Here is a 13,172-nt window from a genome sequence, read left to right as displayed (position 1 = left end):
GTCCGGCTCCCCGGCTGGGGGTCCGGTCCTTGGGAAAGTTGCCTCGAAGTCGGTCCACACTCGCTCACGCCGCGCTCTTTCCTGCGTCTCTTGTTGTGTCTTTGCGTCCTGCTGCAACCCAGGAAGCCAACAGCGAAAAGACCAATAACGGGATTCACTACCGGCTCCAGCTCCTCTACAGCAATGGTGAGGCTCGGGTCGGGTCCGCGCCGGCACCCTGGGGCCCTGGGTGAGGGCAGGGTGCGCGGGAAGATCCAAGCGGACCAGAGCCCCGAGCGCGCGCAGGCGTCCACGGTCCTCGGGGTCACCGGGCCTCTCCTAAGTTTCGCCTAAGGAGGTTTCACCCGAGGAGGCCCCGAGGAGCCGGAGGGCGGCCGTAGCGGGCTCGCGCATACCTGGGGCCAGGTGTGCAGGCCTGGCCCTCGCAGGGGCCATTTCTTTCCTCCTCCCATTCCTAAGGCCTGTTTCCTTGGCTTAGCCCCGACTCCAGGCCTTGAGTCCTTTGGGCTGGGCTGGGCTGGGGTGGGGTGGGGGGCTCGGGGCCTTGATGGCTCCCGGAGAGCGCGCAGAGGGGCTCCCATGGAGAGAGGGGAGGGCAGCCAGGTGGGGGTCCTGCCGCATTCTCAGCTGCCGCGCTTGGGGACTGGCCCCTCTCTGGACACTGGGGAACGTGGGGGTGGTGGTGTCCTGCCGGTGCTTCTCCGGGACAGTAGGCGTTGCATAAGCCTTAAAGCCCCATTCTTTGTTTTTTGTTTGTTTGTTTATTTTGCGGCAGATCCCCTCTCACTTAATTTTCTTTCGTTCCCCTTTCCCCTTCCCCTCTTCCCCAGGGATAAGGACGGAGCAAGATTTCTACGTGCGCCTCATCGACTCCATGACAAAACAAGTAAGTTTCTTAATTTCGCGCCGTGGGGTGACTCTAGGGCCTCGAAATTTGGGGAAGTCAAGAAGCTGGCTACTCTTTAGCGCGGGGTCTGGGACTTGAACTCTCGACGCCAGGGCGGACCTCAGACCCGGTTTCTCAGCGCAGCCTTCCAGGTGCGGATACACACACTAGCGTCCACCGCGTGGGGAAGATGGCTCGACGGCTCCTTCCCACCAAGGGAGACTCAGGCCTTGTGCTTTAAGACTACAGGGTCCTGAGTGGGGAGAGTAAGTGCTGAACTTCCTTTGACCCGCCGAGAAGCCCCAGGGGGCGCAAAAGGTGCCCGGGGGGCCTTGGTGTAGAGTGGGCTGAGCCTGTGAAACCCGAACCCCCTCCGGGCCTCTCCTGGGAGATACAGTGCAGGGAAGGGTGTGGGGGGCCTAGGGAGCTTACTCAGGAGTGCTGAGATGAGCTGAGAGCGCAGATGACCCACTCCACAGATTTTTTTTTTAAAGGAGGAGGTGGTGGTGGTGGTGCTGTTGGAAGAGGGAGCGGCAATTGTTAGAGAGGATATTTTGCAAAAATCCTCCTGCTTTTGCCTCCAAGTTTGGCAAGAAGCCAGGCAGCATGAGTGAGCTTGTGGTCTTAAAGGTACATAGACGGCATTTTCTTAAACTCTCCAACACTCGGGTGTCAAGCAGTATACATTAAGGTTGAGTTATGGTTTAAAAGATACAATTATGAGCCGAGTCAGAAAAGAGGCCTGACGTTTTAATGAGGCACAGGAGCCTTTTTTTTTTTTTTTTTTTTTGATTTTAAGAAAAAGTTTAGTTTCAGAATTAAGTAGCTGGTTAGGTAGTTGGAGGACTTAGGCACAAAAAAGAACCCAGCTTTATTGGGTGGAGGAAAGAAGTTAGAACAAAGAGAAAAGTTATCCATTGTGTACTAAAGAGGAATAAAACTTATTTGCTTGATTGCAATTTTAAAATATTCCCTTTAAAATAAGGATAAAATAAGGGTATCCCTTCTTTCACAGATACCGACTTGGAAGTTTTCAAATTATGGTACATATGCATATTTAAAAATTATTTTTAGATAAGCGCGGCTTAAATATGTTGTACAAAATACACATTCATAAGCTGCTGGAAGTTTTAAAATCTACTCAGCAAGAACCTTTCAATAATAGCTAATTTTGATTGTTAGGTCTCATATTTCATTGTCAACCAAGTAGAAAACATGAGGGTGGGAAATGTAGTTTTAAAAATAATAAATAAATACCTATTGAAATCTATTTCAAGTTATGTCCTTAAAATATTTGATTTTCTTGAAGATTTATTTCTTGGTTGATTGGTCAGAGTAAATTCACATTTATACTTTTAGTCTTGGTCTTATTTTCTTTACTTATTTTGATTATTACATAGGATAATTCTCTTTCATTTGGACACATTGGATTTTGTTAAAAAAATTTTTTTCCCTGCCAAGCAGAAACACAAAAGCCTGATTTCAGTAACTTTTTTTCTTTTTCTTTTTTTTTTTTTTTTTACTGTATGAAAACAAAAATGTCTTGAGTGGAGTTTTGTTTTAAAAAATTGTCTTTGATACCCTAGATATCTTTTCCTGCCATTTTCATCAGAGGAAAGAAAACAGGGGAGGAGGAGGGAGAAAGTATGAACTCAAATACATATTCCATATGCATTTATTAGAAATTACTTTTTAAAAGATAAAAAAATCCCCACAAATCAGTGTGAAAGGCTTGTCTACTTGTGCAACATTGGTCACTTAAATATGCAATCATAGGCAGCACTATGAAACAAACAATTGTAAGGAGTGCAAAACTAGGACACGTTTGAAGTGATTAACTGCCTTCAAAACTTTTAGACCCCTTAAACAACAAATGCCACCAAGAACTGATTTTTCCCATTATGAAATGAACTGACTTTACACAGTCTCATATGGTGGAGGAATTATCTTGATTTTTATAAAGCAATACATCAAATATCATTTTACTAACGAAGTCATTGAGCTTAAGGAAAAATGACAGCATAGGGCATTCTTTGACTGCCTGGTATTATAAATTCTATCAATTGGAGGTGGGGGCCTAGAACAAGATTTAGTTTATTTTTAATAATAACAGGTATGAGAAAGTCATTTGCCATAATATGACATCTCAGTAAAAGTTACAATTATAAATGTATGCAATTGTGTATTTTGATGGGGAGGGACCTGAAAAAGGTTTAAATGGTTATCTGAATTTGTTCTAAAAATATCAAAAGAAAGGGATTTCTTTTCTGAGGCATACCTGTTTGCTTTCATAATAACGGTCTAATGCCTTCTGTGTAGGTTTCACTTTGAAAGGCAATCCCTGCCCATTATCTGTTTGTTGATTATGTGCTGTAAGAGTTTGGGAAGTAGGTTAGCTTCTTGTATACACCGTTAATATAATAGTCTTAAAAAAGCAGATCAGTGTGAAGAAGCATAACTTTTCCTGGCTTTGACATAATTATTATATTTTAGTCTTAATGAGTAAAACAGCAGATTCTCATCTAGCTTGAAATTACTGTGATTTAAATTTTTAAAAATTTCATATTTTCATTAAGTATGCAGTGGCCCCTTGAATCTTGAATCAGAAGTAAGGCTTGACATTAGCTGACTGATTAAATAGTTAAAATTTTGTTTCCCCTGTGAAATTCTTCCAGATAGACTCAGGATTTTTATATTTAGAGTACAAAATAGGATAATTTGAGTGAAGTTATCATAAAATTTTGGAGGGAATACCTAGCCAAAGTTCAAGTGTCTTCTCTTAGCTGCTTGTTTGTAGCATTTTTCATATCAGAGATGCAGCTTTATGTGTGTGATGTCTTATCTTGGACTCAGAAGTTGGGGTTAAAACTCAAAGAGAATCTTTGGCAAGCAAAATCCAAAACTATCTGTGCACTCAATATTTTTATAGAATGTTCCTGAACTTGAGTGGAGTTAGCAGCATTGAAATCAAACAGAAATGTACTCAATCAACCAAGATGTATTGGCATGACACAGTATTTCACACCTTTTCAAAGTGTCTCATTACACTACCTTGGGTAATGACTCTTAATTTTGGACTCAAGCAGGAAAGATGAAGTTTTATTATAAGTGAATGTATAAGGATCCGAGCACCCTTATCCCAATGCCTCTCTCATAAAACACAAAGGATGTGACGATATTTAAAAAATTCATCCACCAACTAGAAAATGAGAGGCTTGCTTTTGGGAAGGGTTGTTCAAAACCAAGTTTAGCCGGACTAAAAATAGGTTGTTTTTGTGTCATTGCTGTTTTTGGTATTCCATTAGTGAGCATGCAAAAAGGCCTGTAGGATCCAGAAGTTTATGGTTGTTGCATTCAGAAACAATATCTACTGCAGAAGCTCAAATGAACCCAGTGGGGAGAGGTCTGATGTTTAATGTGCCTCATTTCAGACTTTCATGTAGTATTTGAAATATGATTACGTTCTGTGATTGCTTAGGTGGGTTAACATTAAATAATTAAAAAAAAAAAGCCTTTAACTTATCTTCTCTCCTACCATCTTGCTTTTAAAAAAGTGACTTTTCTTATAATTTAGAGAAAGAGTACTAAGTTCCATAAAGTTATCAAAAACAAAGTATTCCTGCCCACAGACAGAAGCTCTTTTTTTGGAAAGGGAAAAATAACAGTCACATAATCCTTGTCGAGTATGGGCTTGAAGGTAGATGATGTGGTAAGGGGACCCTAAAAAGTGGAAAGCATAGTGGGAAGTCCAAAGTACGATGATCAGAAATACTGTCCTATTTCTCTTACAAGCTAATCTTCTTTATGTATTTGTTTTGTTGTTCCCGGTACTTTAAGTTATTGATGCAAGCACATTTCTTCCTATTGATTGTTTCATTATATCCTGCCACAGCTACGTAGATTTGATTAACAACCCTTTCAGTTCATGGTTCTTCATTGGTAGATAAACACATTTTTAGTATATCAATAAGTTCCAAAGGAATTCAAGAGGCCAGCCGGGAGATTCTTTCCTACATTTGGAAAAACCTACAAACAGAAAAAGACAGGGCAGGTTTAGAGTCAGGAGCCACCTTGTAGCAGCTTTCTCTCTCCTTTGGTAACATGTCAAAAATGCAGGTGATTTAAATTTCCTTGCACATAGAGGAATGAAGAAGTTTGGAATTTTTATGCATGATCAGGACCTGTGTTTGGGAAAATGTAAACTCATCACAGTGGAAAATGTGTTGTTTGGAGTCTGGGGGTGAAAACAAAGCTGATGGTTTTGGAGAGATTGCCGGAGCCAGATGGCCTAGTACTTCCCCAGTCTGGCGGCCCAACTGCTCCCTCCTGGATAATATACAGCCATTTGTTCGGGGATATTTACGCTAGAGCTGTTTCCATGTGAATGTTTGAACAGCATTAAAAACGAACATATTAGTAGTGATGCATTTATCGAACTCAGATGACTACACCAATAGTCTGTTCTTACGTCTTTCCTTATAATGCTGAGAGGAGTGAAGGAGTGTTTGGATGTGGGTGAATTGTTTATATAGTTGTTGAGCAAGAATGATTTGATCTCAGAGTAATTAAAATATGTAAGCATTTGGAATAAAACTAATGGAAATAATGATAACACCTACCTTGAAGCTCTTTTGTGACAATTAAATGAATTCATACATGTGAAGTGCTTAGAATAGTGACTGGCACATATTAAGTGCTTAATAAATTAGCTGCTTTTATTATTTTATTATTATTATTATTATTATTGTCCCATTGGGTTGACAAAGCCAGCTGTATCTACTAATATAGATGTAAATGTAGTTATCATATGAGTGAAATATCTCTTACTACTGTTAGAAAAAGAAATACCATGTGGGATTGTTAGAGTGATTCAGTTTTTATCTCGGTGCTTGAATAATATCGGGGATTTTATTTCTTTGAGACATTAAAGATGTATTCTAAAGCTAACTGCTTTCGATACACATTCTCTTTTTATTCAGGACTGTGATGTAACTGAACAGCATACTGAATATGATATCATTCCTTTGCAACTTTCCTAATTCAGTTCTGAAAACAGGCCTTCTTAGCTGCTAAGCTGAAATTACATCTTTATAATTTGTTCACCAGTAGCCCAGCTGCTAATTGAAGCAAAATAATTTTTTATTTTATCCCACTATTAATGTTGGATTGCTGTTTGACACAATTGTTTATGAAATGTCAGATTTGTAGTGTTTTCTTTGGCACAGGTTAATTTTTAACTAGGGCTCCTTCACCTACTGGAAATTTCTGGGATCACATAAGCTAGCACTTTTTTTTTTCCTTAATGACAAGTAATATAACTTGGTGGTTGAATGCAATGATTAATATTATAGTACATTGATATTGTAGGTGTTCATATTATTTTTTGATTCGTTCCAATTCTTGGTAATTTGCTACCAAAGGCTTGTTGACAGTCTGTATTTAGAGGATATTTTACTTCTGTTTGAAGGAGGTACTTTGTACATTCATGAACTTATTTTTGAAGGTGACAAATTCGGTTTGGCCTTTATTTTGTATGTAGAAAAAGAAGTAACATTTTCAAGGTTACTGCTTTTACTTAAATGGAAAATTAGGAGTTTTTGTTAATTATGAATCACCCATCTCTCTCTTTTCTCTCTTTCTTTCTTTTTTCTTTCCTTCCCTCCTACCCTCTCTCTCTCTCTCTCTCCTTCCTCCCTCCCTTCCTTCCTTCATTCCTTCCTTCATTACTTCTTTCCTTCTTTCCTTCTTTCCTTTCTTCCTTCCCTCCTACCTTCCTTCTAATGATGACATGTATCCTATTGTTTGCTTGTAAACCAAAAAAAGGCTTCTCATGAAAACATTTGTTCCTAAAATGCTTTTGGGTTTTGAAGAACTAAAGTCAAAACTATTTTCCTCACCCTCTTTGTTTTGGCATAGAACAAAAAGAGTTAAAACTATTAGAAGAGTAAACAAAGAAAAGGCCTGCTTAATTCTCTGTATTTCCTTTGGCATCCTATTGAAGTGTGATCCTGGTGCGTGTTCACTGTGTATTTTTCGTTTTTTCTGTGTGGTCTTTATCCATAGTAAGTTTCAATTAACTTCTAAGACCCAGTGATATCCTAGAAAATCAGGGATGAATCACACTTTACAAGATGCTATCTAAAACAGTGGCAACTGAGGCAGATTTTCTCCATTGATTGATTTATTCCTTTTCAAAGGCTGAATAGGTGGATTTATAATTGGGAATTTGAAATTAATGGCATTTTAGTCTTTCCCAGTAAAACTTCGGGCACTGCTGTTGCATAAGGGTATGAAAGTTTAACAATTCCCATTTTTTCCTCATTTTTGTTCATTATGAAAAAGTATTCTAAAAGAATCCTCAGTCTGAAAATTAATGAGGTGTTATAAATCCTTGGATATTTTCTTTCTGCTTCTTAGAACAGGACATTAGGGAAAGGGGAAAGAGGGCCAATATGTCAGGAAACTAAATCTGCTCCACATAGGTCAAGTTTTGACAACTTCATTATCAATTTCACCAGGTTTTTAAAGTTAAGTTGAAGTTAGTGCTGTTTATTCTTTTAGTTTTCTTCCTGCACAAGTATTTCTGCCACCTTCAGGGATTTACTTGCCATTGGCAGAATTAAGGTCAATATCGTTTTCTGCTTGATACTGTATTTTTCATTTCTTAGGTGAAAACCTGCACTTGCTTTGCCATCAGTTCATTTATTTAAATAATATATTTCATATGCTCTCCCTCCCCCTCCTGCCCATGTCTGTAACAGGCCTCTGGTCCTTACTCCTGATAAACACATTGATTTATTTAAACCACTGTTGTCTTTGTCACTCTCACAACAGACTACCTTCCTCACAGTGAGCAGACACATGATTTACTATGGAGGATGAAAATAAAATAAGCCTTCTTCTTCGTGTTCCATTGTCTGGGCCCTAAACCAGCTGTCTATTAAAATGGTTTCACTTAAAATAGTCAATGCTGTTTATATGCTTCTGTGATCTCCCAGCTGATCCAGTCCCAGCAAGCTTTATTCACACCCCACAGAGACACATATTTAAATTAGTAAGAAAAGCAGAAACTTCTAAGTTGGTATAAGAAGCTCCTTTTCCTTTTAGGCTTAAAGTCTGGGTTTGCTGAACTGTGAACCCATCTTGACGTGTGTACAAAATGTAGATGGTAGAAAGTTGATGTGTGGCTCTCAGTTGTGTGTGTAAGCTGCAGGGAAAGCCTGGTGACATTTTTCAAAAGTCTGTCTTACTAAAGACACTCTGCTTCAGATATACTCAGCAAAACAAATTTATCATATTTTACCATTTTGGATCTCATTAGAATATTGATTTCTTGGCTCATATCTTTTATATGATATTGTATGTGTGTGTGTGTGTGTGTGTGTGTGTGTGTTAAGTAGGCTTTTCAGTGACAAATATTGCATCAGTGAGGTCAGAGGTAGATCTGCCTGTGACTGAGGTCCACTCTTTAACTAATTCTGTTATACTAATGTTCTAATCTATTGTACTTCCAGGATTTTAGTTCTACTTCATAGGAGAATGAAAAGACTCCCCGTTTCTCTTACTTTTATTTCAGAAATCATAGAAGTAGCACTTCTTTCCCTGTGTTTATGTGCTAAAAAATATTGCTCTGTTGAGGCATCAAAAAGAGGGATGGCAGAAACTTTATGCTTCCACTCCTCTCTAGAATTCCTAACTATTTCTGAGCAAATCTGAAGTCATGCTTTTATTTTTCTATGCTTGATTTAGAGGATTCTCCATTTTGATTCTGCTGCCAGAAGTGAACTGGCAGCTTGGCATTTAGTAAAGAGTTGCATTACAGAGGTGCTGGGCCTTCAACAAATGATATTCAGTCACTAAAGATAAAAACCTGGGATCCCTGGACATCCATGGGTCATCTACTGTTTAGGGCAGTGGTGAGCATATCTGCACTGTGGCATGCCTTTCATTGAATATCACCATGGATATCACTGGTTTTGGTGGAATCAGCAGCCTCAACAAAAATAATATCATCTAGAAAGAATCAAAGTGAAAGGCTGATATAACTGAAACACATTCCTCTTAAAAAAACCAAACTTTTTTTTTTTTACAGGAAGGAAAATCCTACCATATCTGTGGATATATTTATCAAGTTACTTGTATCAGTTTAGCATAACAAAAAACTGAAATTGAAACAGAGGGTTATTGGGATATTAAGAGAATATCCCAAACATGTAGTGATAATAGGATGTCACAAAAATGCATGATTAAAATTTTTGATCAAAAACATTTTTTTAATCACCATGTTTGATACCTAATTGGTTACTTACAGTTATTTCTTTGATTTGAGCAGTGATTGGAATAAATAAAGCAGACAGGTAAAATTTTTGGCTTTCAAAATGTTTTTGATTTACTCTGCATTTTCTTGAATAAAACAACTTCTTGGGTATTTGAAAAGGTCTCTTAAGAATACAGGAAAGAATCATCAGTGGATGCTGACACTTGTGGATGAAAATTTTAGGCATCATATGATATTACCATAATGGAGATGATCTCTCCAAGAGGATGGTTATGCATTACATAAAGTGAAGTAGTAATCTCACAGTGGGGGAAATCTGACTATGATCTCTAGTGGATGGCAGTCACCACCTTAACCAAATGGTCAGGGTTTACTGCCAGTAATGGAACTAGTTGACAGTGTGATCTGATATACTGGGAAGAACCCAGAATCACATCTGTAGCATTCTGGCCTTGAATCATGTAACTTTAGTCTAAGTCTGAGGAAACATCAGACAAACCCAAACTGAGGATACTGTACAAAAGAACTGGCTTATCGTCTTTAACAATGTCAACACCATTAACTCGACTCAGGAACGTTCTATATTAAAGGAGACAGCACAACTGAATGCAGTGATTGGTACTGGATTTTTAAAATCATTTATGTATGTATGTATGTATGTATGCATGCAATGAAGGACATTATTGGGTAATTGGTAAATGTCAGTAAAGTCTAGATTAGCTTATGGTATATCAGTGCTAATTTTCTAATTCAGATACTTGTACTGTGGTTATGGAAGAGAATTCTTCTTTTTAAGGAAAATATATGCTGAAGTATTTAAAATATGTCTGCAGTATACTTATAAACAGTTTAGAAAAAAATAGGAAAGAATAAATGGTTTTAGTGAAGTGTAAATATTTGATTACGAGCTGATTAAGGAGTATCTTGTAATTCTTTATATATTCTTGCAGCTTTCCTGTAAGTCTAAAATTATGTCAAAATAAAATGTTAAAAAATACAAGGTTATGATAGACTAACCATAAAAAATGGTTTTGACGGCTAGTGAAACGTTTTCTCCTTATACAAGTACTTTACATCATGTTTTTATTTGTTGCAATTTTTGTTCTGTAATGGAATTAGATATTATACCCAGAGCCTGCTCTAGAGTCTGCCCACACTGTGTCTTCTAAAAGTCCCAGGTTTATAAACAAAGCACATTAAAGCCAACTACAAGAAGGTCACCATAGCATCTCTGTACTAAATAAAGATAGTCTCTGGTTAATTTAAATAGTTTTGCCACCAAGAAATTGAGAGTTATCTGAATGTGTGAAAGTAATTTTATTAATAATTTGAAGCAGTGTTTGTATTATGCACTGATAGAGTGTTAAGTTAGTTAAAATGTATCCTGATGTAGAGCGTTACTCTACCAATAGTTGTGTTTTTCTCCGGCCCAGGTATTAGCTTGTCAATATTCCAGGAGGCTGCCATCTCAGGGAAACTTCAGGGTGATTTTAAGCAAAATGTTTGTATGCACATTACTAAAAACAGACAAAGACATACTGGCTCATGAGGTAGTTTGGAGTCCAAATTTTGGGAGTCAGATGTAATTCTTCTCAGTTTAGGGAGATAACTCCATGGCTTAAGCCCACACACACACAGCATATGCCGGCGCGTATTACTGTTTGGGTGGGTGTACACCCTGGAGAGCACATGTTTTCAGCCTGTAGGCGGGAAGAAGGATTTTCCCTGATTGATGAATCATCTCAAAGAAGACACAGTTAGTGAACGGACTCATTAACCATACCCCCACTTGTTTTTTGCTACTCATCTCTAGAACAGTAAATGCTGGGGCTGGAAGTAGTAAAATGAAGTGACAAATGCATGTTTAGATGTCAAATCCACGTGCTTTTCTGTATTTTAAATCACTGGTATCTGAATCTGCTAAACCTTCTGGATTTTTCTACCTTCAATGATTAGGTTTATCTTATTCTGAATTGAAAGGAAAATTGTGGTTGTCTTGACAACAGAAGTTCATCTCACTTACTGATCCAAAGGTGTGCGTCATAGTAATGTAGTTTACGGGACAGAGAGGAACATATGCCCTCTACTTGATTTGAGTTGATCCTTAACAATGTATCTTGAAATAGCTCAGTGAGGCAGCTCCAGAGAGCTAATTGGCTCTCAGCAATGTTGAAGTGGTCAAGTACTCAATTGTTAATAGTTTGTTCTCTTTACTTAGTTCCATTTTTAGCTCAAATCATGCCTTTGTTTTCAGGCCATAGTGTATGAAGGCCAAGACAAGAACCCAGAAATGTGCCGAGTCTTGCTCACACATGAGATCATGTGCAGGTAAGAAAAACCTTGTTCTCTCCCTTTAATTAGCAGAGAGAAGATGAGTTCGCATCTCAAATCTAGGTGAGCTCAGGATTATTTAGGGGTATATATCTTACTTGTATTAGATAATTTAAAAAGAACTGTTAAACACGAGTATTGGTAGTAAAGTGTCACAGACATCTCAGTAGTTCTTGACTATCAGATTTCATATTGAAAGACATATACTTCCATTTTGATATCACACTTTTAATGGGCACAAAGCAGTGCCCTCTCCTTCTTCCTTTCAATCAAACAAAATACAGTATATCCTTTTAGTGTTAATATATGTGCTCAACTGCATTGCTAGTAAAATGAGTAAGAGTTCTATTGATGTCAGCAAAGCCTCTGTTTGGATAAGACTTGAAAGTTATAGTTCCCCTTTTTAATTCTCCCACTTGAAAATGTGACCGTCGGTGCAAAGGCATCATTCCTCCTTAAGTCAAGCGTGGGTTTTTCCCCCTTGCATCTGATCTCTCATCTTAGTGACCCAGTATAGAACTGTGACAGTGTAGCTAATATTTTTCAGTGACAGTGAGCTTTTAGAAGGATGGCAAATGTTTACACCTGAAAGTTATAAAAATTCATGTCACCCACAAATGAGTGTATTTATTTTGCCTGTAATCAGACATAAGCCACACATTTGAAAATAAGAGCAGACCAAATTCACTTTCATGGCCTCAGCCAGTCCTCCACATGTGAGAGAGTAGACCAGAAAACAGCCTTTAAACTTGCAGTATAGGATTCTCCTTCTTCATAAAATAACACCAGCATAAAATAACACCTGATATATTCTGAGTAATTGGACAAAGCATGAAGATGCCACTATGCATCAGGGAAAGGCTACTAATTGCTTTGTTAGCCATGCAGGCTCTCCCTGGCACAAAGTATGCTTGGCTCCTGACTATTACTGACCAGTCGTTTTAGGCTTCAGCTGCCACTTCGGCATGGGTGGGCTTTATCTGCAGCTCATGGACTTATGGGGAAAGCAGTCTTAAAACTCCACAGGTGGGAATAAAATAAAAAGGGCTTAGTGTGTTTTCTTACTGAAATCCCAAATATTAACTTCAATATCTGTTATTATGGATGCATGTAAAATTATTATTTTTCTTTTTAAAGAGCATACTTTCAATAGATTATTCCAGATTCCCCAGGTGTTGGACAAGTTTTCACTTCAGTGATTTGTAAAACTTGTCAATTATTCCATGAACAGGTAGCTTTTCCTTGCTTTTAAAACAGTAGCACAACCCAAAAATATGGTCATCAATTTCTTAGAAGATATTATTAGATAAAAATTAGTGTTGTACCATATACAGCAATTGTACAGTTAAAGCTGAGTTACACTTTTCAGAATTAAATGAGTAAAATCATTTTGAAAAGCATTTAAAAAATGACCTCCTTTGTATTACTGTTTTTCTGATCATATCTCTATTTTAGCTTCCTGCAATTAGCATGTCATTAGAATGAATTTTCCATGTTCTGTTATATGTGGTTCTGGCAAAGAGGGGACAGACAGGAAGATGGATCTCCAACAATAGGCCAACTAATGTCTATGTATCATAGATTTGCATCTCATATCTGTACACGTTTGGACTGTGCTAGAAATAATTCTGTTCTTGAAATACTTAAAGATATATTATGCCTTTCACACACAAGCCT

The 13,172-nt window shown here is 38.0% G+C and overlaps 1 protein-coding gene across 5 annotated transcripts in view; it reads left to right on the top strand.

Moving 5' to 3' along the window:
• EBF1 (EBF transcription factor 1) overlaps positions 1 to 13,172 on the top strand; it is a 381,185-nt gene that overhangs the window by 2,969 nt on the left and 365,044 nt on the right. For all 5 annotated transcript variants that reach the window (XM_041750331.1, XM_041750330.1, XM_041750329.1 and 2 more), the window contains exons 3-5: positions 123 to 186; positions 831 to 886; positions 11,419 to 11,492. In XM_041750331.1, coding sequence (XP_041606265.1) covers positions 123 to 186; positions 831 to 886; positions 11,419 to 11,492 — 194 coding nt within the window. The remainder of the gene's footprint in view (positions 1 to 122; positions 187 to 830; positions 887 to 11,418; positions 11,493 to 13,172) is intronic.

Source organism: Vulpes lagopus, chromosome 3 (assembly GCF_018345385.1).
Source record: "Vulpes lagopus strain Blue_001 chromosome 3, ASM1834538v1, whole genome shotgun sequence".
NCBI classification, from domain to species: Eukaryota; Metazoa; Chordata; class Mammalia; order Carnivora; family Canidae; genus Vulpes; species Vulpes lagopus.
Note: the sequence above shows the minus strand (reverse complement) of the source record. Positions and strands in the feature narration are given on the sequence as shown.